The sequence below is a fragment of the Lynx canadensis genome, chromosome A2, assembly GCF_007474595.2.
Source record: "Lynx canadensis isolate LIC74 chromosome A2, mLynCan4.pri.v2, whole genome shotgun sequence".
NCBI lineage: Eukaryota > Metazoa > Chordata > Mammalia > Carnivora > Felidae > Lynx > Lynx canadensis.
The window spans coordinates 61,714,316-61,721,149 of NC_044304.2; the positions used below are offsets into that span (position 1 = coordinate 61,714,316).

Below are 6,834 nucleotides of genomic sequence, written 5' to 3' on the forward strand. Positions count from 1 at the left end.
TGCTCCCCTCGGGTCTGTGGACGACCATGCTGCTTGGCGGGCAGGGGGATGCCCTTGAACAAAGCAAGCGCTGGCCGTGGGCTCCTGGTTACAATTGCACTTTTCTCCAGGTCAGAACAGTAACAACAGGACAAACACGGCTGGAAACCTGGACCGGTAACCCTCCCTCCACCCACGGTTTGCACAGGGCCTTGGGCGCACGAGCAAAACAAACTTTTTTTTCCAAACTTATTTTGAACGCCAGCCCTAAGCACGCAGCGCTGGCAATCATTAACCACCGGCTGAGGCGGGGCCGTCCCGCACCCTTCATAAGGTGCACGCGGCTCCCAGGGAGCACTGAGCATGAGCACCGGCCACCGCACCCCCACCGCCCACAGCCAGTGCCAGTGTCTGTCCGTCCGCCACAGCTGCCTGACGATGCCCGGGGCCCCCGCTGCCTGTGCCTGGCCGCTTCTGCTCCTGCTGGCCACCCGGCTCAGCGCGACCGCCGGGGCCCCCCAGCCTTGGCAGTGCGCGCCCTGCTCGCCTGAGAAGCTGGCGCTCTGCCCGCCCGTGCCTGACTCCTGCACCGAGAGCGCCCGGCCCGCCAACTGCGGCTGCTGCTCCTTGTGCACGCTGCCCGAGGGCACTGCCTGTGGCGTGGCCAGTGCGCGCTGTGCCAGCGGGCTCAGCTGCCGGGCGCTGCCAGGGGAGCAGCGGCCCCTGCAAGCCCTCATCCGCGGCCAGGGCACCTGCGTGCCCACCGGTGGTGACACAGGTACGACAGACGCCCCCGCGGGGTCCCCCCCCCCCAACCTGTCCTCCCACAAGACAGATTAGATTAGGGAGGGTGGACAGGGGCAGGGGCTCCACCAAAGGAGTGGCTGGTCGGGAGCAAAGCGGCCGGAGGCCAGAGCTCGAAGGGGAGAGGATCTTCCGTCACCCAGACGAGCCCCACCACCGCGGTCCTGAGGGAGGTGCCCAGGAAAGGGGAGGAGAGGTGGAGGGCCCCCAGAGCCCTGTGGGAGAGCTGGGGGGAGGGTGGCCGGCCCTCCTTTCCAGGGCCTGGAGCCTCCGGGGAGGCCTGGCGTGGGGATCCCTCCTGCCAGACCCCTGGGGAGGGTTCGGAATGTCCTTTGTAAGGGACTCCTGTGCAGACTGTGCTTTCCCAGTGTTTACAGAACATAATGTGAACGCAGGCTGTAAACCTCGCTACGTTCACCGCCATAGAAAAACAGTGTTTGATGTGTATGTCGCCTCCAAGGACAATCAGACCTTTCCTGAATTTAGCAGCGATTTATTTGTAGTGGGAAGCAGAGGAAACACCCCTTCCTCTACCCCCTGTCCCCACCTCCCCATCAGCAGGCAGGCGGACGCACGTCCTCTGTGACTCTCCGAGGACTCCCATAGTCTCGTACTCTGGTAGGAATTCACTAGGGTGCGTGACCCTTCCGAGGAGGGACCCCGTTTTTCTGCTGGTTCCCTAACTTCAGAATTAGTAAAATGGAGTCACCTCAATGGTCCTCAAAGGAGTTGGGTCCCCAGGGGCCCTGCAGGAAAGCCAGTGGCTTCCCCCACCTGCTGCTTTAGGAGCAAAAACCCAGGAGGCCCTTGCTAGACCCCCAAAGCACAGAATTGCTATTGGGTCATCACATTTCCTGGAAACTGTCTGATGCATCTTTAAAGAGGAAGTGGGCAAGGGGCACCTGGGGGGCTCAGTCTGTTAAGCGTCCGACTTCGGCTCAGGTCATGATCTCCTGGTCTGTGGGTTCGAGCCCCGTGTTGGGCTCTGTGCTGATGGCTGGGAGCCTGGAGCCTGCTTTGGATTCTGTCTCCCTCTCTCTCTCTCTGCCTCTCCCCAAGTCATGCTCTGTCTCTCTGTCTCTCAAAAATGAATAAATGTAAAAAAAAAAAAAAGCTCGACCACCCTTGGGGTCCCCACCTGGATACACTTGAGGGGGCGGGCAAGGTGCTCGGGGAGCGCTCACGGGTCCGGGTGCTGTATCTTTCAGATGTGATGTCGTCCTCCGAGAGTGCAGATATGACCCAGGAGGAGCTCCTGGAGAATTTCCACCTGATGGCCCCTTCTGACGACGACACACACATTCTCTGGAACGCCATCAGTAATTACATGAACAGCGGGACTCAGGTCGACACGTGGAAGGTGAGGCCCGGGTGGGTGTCCAGTAGGGCAGGCAGGCTCCGTGGGGCCCCAGGAATCAGAGCTTTCCTTCTCAAGGCGGGTAGACGCTGCCCACAGTAGCTTTGTCTGGCTTTTCCCGCAAAGACTTTGAGCGGAGAAGCCTGCCAAGTGGCTTCGGCTGCGGTGTCTGGCCCCGGGCCCTGGAGCTCAGCACAGGACTTTATGCCCCGTCCACGTTTAAAAATGGTGGTCAGATGCGCATAACATAAAATTTATGACTCTGGCCACATTAAAGTGTGGTTCTGCCGCCGTCCCCCTCGAGAACATGTATCTTCCCACGCGGAAACTCTGTCCCCGCTTGCTAAACTCAAACTGCCCGGTCCCATCCGATTCGACGGCCGTTTCCAATTCTGCCACGGGAGGGCGACCGAGAACCAGAGTTGGCGTGAAGAGCTGGTTTGTGGAAAAGAGCGAGAACATTGCTCTGGCCACCAGGCACACCCAGAAAAGCGGAGGTTCTGACCCATTTCCCCGACGCTTCAGGGTCTCATCTGGAAGTGATGGAGTGTGAAGAAAAGTGCCGTCTTATCTCCAAGTGCCAGGCGGACGGCTTAATCCTCGCTTGATCTGGCTTCTGTGAAATAATGAAATAGAGGAAAGGTGTTCATAATCCAGAGCTCTGTGCTGTGGGAACAGCTGTGGAGCCCCCACAGGGCAGAGGGGTAGGGGAGAGGCCGCGAGGGTGGGGGAGCTTCTGTCTCCCTGCAGCTGTGTGGCCTGCGTTCAGGGAGGGCACCCCATCCTTCATCTTGACAGCTCAGAGAGCCGCCAGCCCCCTCCTCCGACGGGTTGGGGGGCAGCTCTGGCCCGCCCCCAGAGCCTCCCAGACCCCTCCCGTCAGTCCACTTTCCTGATCTTCCAGGGGCCCTGCCATCGGGATCTCCACGAGGTGCTGGGCCGTCTGAGCGAGGAACAGCAGTCGTCAGGACAGCTTTACAGATTCTATCTGCCCAACTGCAGCAAGAACGGATTCTATCACAGCAGACAGGTGCGCGCCTTGCCAAGGGCTATCCTCGTGGGGACCGTCCCGTCCGGGGCATCCCTGCAAAACCCCGCTTTCCTCGCCGGAGAGGGGGCCAGTCCCAAATACGCACCGTAAAGCCCCATAACCGACCACATTAAGTAAAGAGCCACCCCTCGGGACTAGGGGCGACCAGATCCCGGGAGCCTGAAGACCAGCTCCGTGGTCACGGCCAGCGGGGCACCCTGCTCTCGGCCAGGGGCTCTGGGTCAAGCCTGAGCAGGTGGGGGATGGGCCCCTCAGGCTCCAGGTCTGTCTCATCTATAACACAGGAGGAAGCTGGACTTAGGAGAGCGGGTGTCCCCTTGGACATGGCTTCCTGCCTTTCTCCCCACAACGGGAAACCGCAAACTTCATTAAATACAGTAGCGTCCTCCAGCTTGCCACATAATCCATGAGATCAAAACCAAGCCTACACTTCATTTTCAGGGGCTCTTTAGGACTCAGTGAAACACAGGCTCTGGGGGTGTAGCCAGGGGAAACTGAGGACGAGGCAGAGCTTTCCTGATGAGGAATTTGCCAGGGAGTCCGAGGGGATGGCAGCCACCCACGGGATGTACTCCTGGGCTCAGCGACCCCACTGTCGAGGCCACAGAGCAGACAGCCGTGCACACACTGTACCCTTTCGCACATGCGTGACGTCCTCGTCGACTGCACACTCGGCCTCGGTCTCCATTTTACAGGGAAAGCTGGGTAGGAGGGTGTTGGGTGAGCCCTCGGTCACGGTCGTGGCCACGGCGAGCTGGCGTGCCCGTGGCCAGGCGCTCAGCCGTGGTGCTGGCGAAGCCCCTCCCCGCCCCAGCTTCGCGGGGGCCACCCCTGACCGTGCACCTCATGTGTCCTGCCTCTGCAGTGTGAGACGTCGCTGGACGATGAGCCGGGGCTCTGCTGGTGTGTCTACCCATGGAGCAGGGAGAAGATCCCGGGGTCCGTGGAGGTCAGAGGCGACCCCAACTGCAGTCAGTATTTTAGCAGATAGAGCTGCCAGCAGCTGTGCTGTCGTCCGTCACCCGCCCCCCCCCAAATATTTAAGTACGTAGCATATTTATACTCTAGAAACGACACACTTCCCTCTCCGTGTGTGTATGTGTATATGAGCACACGTGTTGCTGACACTTAAAGCTGTGTATTTATTCCATGTACATGTATCCTTCTACACGGTCACTCTGCCGTGTGGATTTGTATATCACGAGACACGTTCACGTCGCTGGGTGTAAATACTTGTAACTCCTCCGAGCACCCTGCTCCTGCCTCTACGGAGCAGGGGAAATACAGCCTGGAAAGTGCAGAGCTGAAACGTGTGGCAGTGATTGTTTTCAGGTGACCTAACGGGGGTGGTTGAGCCGTGCCGAGAAAGGACTCGGTCTGTACCCACAGATCCGAGCGAGTGTCAGTTCGCAGGGAGAGTTCGGTGCCGATCGTGTGACCAGAGCTGCGCGTGGTGGTGTTACTCAGAGTTAAGATTGTCTGCGCAGTCAGACATACTTGCACGGGCCGACCTGGTCGGGACAAATACTGCACCCGGGGACACTGCGACTGCCGTAGACACTGGTTGAATGTACCTCCTTTGTTTCTGAAGTCCCTGTCACTCACCCCTCCTCACACAGCTTTGGTTGTTCAGGATCCCTGTCTGCTGCTGGCAGGTCTGCCCTTCCCCCACTCACCTCCTGGGGCCTAACCTTTGATGATCTGCCCCTTCCCTGCCTCCATGAGCAGGCCAGGGCTCCCCCATCTTACATGTGGGACACCAATACTTTCTTCATTTCCCCTCCTCCCCTGCTGCCTCTGTCTTGTGCTGTCCCCGTCATCTGCAGGGTCTTCGGGGCTTCACTGTCTCAGGTGGGCACCCTGCTGGCCCCTTCGGTGTGGATGGCTGGGTCCTGAGCGTGTGGGGCTTTTCTGCTCCTTGGATCCCTCGTTCCATCAACTATTCCTCACTTGCTTTTCCTGATTCTGCCCTGCACGCTCTTCCTTCCATATCTCACCCACCCCCGTGGGTCCCACCTGGCCTCTTGGCTGCCTCCACCCTGTCTCCTGGGAGGCTCCCTCCTTGGCTGTGGGAAAAGGCAGAGTCTCCCTATCTCAACCCCCACCCTCTGCAGTCTGGCCTGCCCCCAGAGCCTCCCAGACCCCTCCTGTCAGTCCCCTTTCCTGCTCTTCCATTTGGGTCTCTCCCTCCACCCTGTGCCCTGTGGGTGCCATCCTCTCTCTGCCAAGCCCCCAGGAGTGACCTGTGAACTCAGCATCCAATTTCATATTATCTTAAAAGACAATGGACACAAAATCCGCAACCAAACACTAGTAAGCTAAACCTGGCAACGTATGAAAATATTAACGATTGAAATCATCCTGCACTATGACTAAGTGGGATTTATCTCAGGAATGCAAGGTCATTCCAACATCCTAACACCAATTAATGTAATAAATCATATCAATAGAATAAAAAACCAAGATCACATGGTCATCTCAACGGACTCAGGAGAAGTATTTGATAATACCCAGTACCCTTTCACGGTAAAACAAAACCAAAGCAAACAAAATAAATCTCAACAGACAAAGCATAGAAAAAACTTCCTCAAGCTGACAAAAGGGAGCTAGGAAAATCCCGCAGCTGACAGTGTAGTTAATGGGGAAAAGTCTGTGTGCCTTCCCCCACAGACAGGAAACAAGGTAAGGATGTGTGCTCCCGCCACCTCAATTCAACATTCTACTAGAGGTTTTATCAGTTGGCAAGAACGATAAATAAAAGGTATTCAGATAAAGGCAAAATAGGACTACCTCTATCGAAGATGATATGATCTTACATATAGAAAATTCTAGATAACCCACTAAAAGACTATTCAGTGAGTTTAGCAAGGTTGCAGGATGCAAGATCAATATACAAAAATCAATTGTATTTCTGTATGCTTGCAACAAACAACCCCAAAATAAAATTTAGAAAACAATCTCACTCATTTTTTAGCGTTAAAAAAATAAAATACTTAGTGGTGCATTTAACAAAAGAAGCACAAAATAAAAACTACAAAATACTGTTGAAAGAAATTAAAGATCTAAATAAATGGAAAACATACCATATTCATGGAATAGAAGGCTTGACATTGTCAGCATTAAACACCCTCAACTAACCTACAGCTTAAACACAATCCCTTCTGGAATCTTAGCTGACTTCTCTGTAGAAACTGACAAGCTGATTTTAAAGTTTACATGGAATCGCAAAGGGCCAAGAAAAGCCCAAACGATCCTGAGAAAGAACAAAGCTGTAGGATTCTACCTCTTGATTGCAAAACTTACTACAAAGCTATGGTAATCAGTGTTACTGGAGTAAGGAGAGGCATATAGATCAATGCGATAGAAATGAGAGGCCATTAACAAACCCAAACACTGATGATTTTCAATGAGGGTTGGAAGACCATTTAATGAGGATAAAATAGGTTTTCTCAATAAATGTGGTTGGGAAAACTGGATAGTCACATGTAAAAGAATGACATTGGACCCCTACCTCACACTATATGGAAGATTAATTCAAAGTCAATAAAGACCTAAACATAAGAGCTAAAAATATAAAATTCTTAGAAGAAAACATAGCAGTAAATCTTCATAACTTTGGACTTAACACAAGACTCTTAGATAC

The 6,834-nt window shown here is 54.7% G+C and overlaps 1 protein-coding gene across 1 annotated transcript; it reads left to right on the forward strand.

Annotated features, from left to right (window-relative positions):
• The first annotated feature begins 325 nt into the window (after positions 1 to 325).
• On the forward strand, positions 326 to 4,498 carry IGFBP1 (insulin like growth factor binding protein 1). The gene is made up of 4 exons (XM_030307625.1): positions 326 to 757; positions 1,992 to 2,143; positions 3,045 to 3,170; positions 4,057 to 4,498. Exons 1-4 carry the CDS (start codon positions 343 to 345, stop codon positions 4,180 to 4,182), a joined length of 819 nt encoding a protein of 272 aa, XP_030163485.1. The 5' UTR covers positions 326 to 342; the 3' UTR covers positions 4,183 to 4,498.
• The last annotated feature ends 2,336 nt before the right edge of the window (positions 4,499 to 6,834 follow it).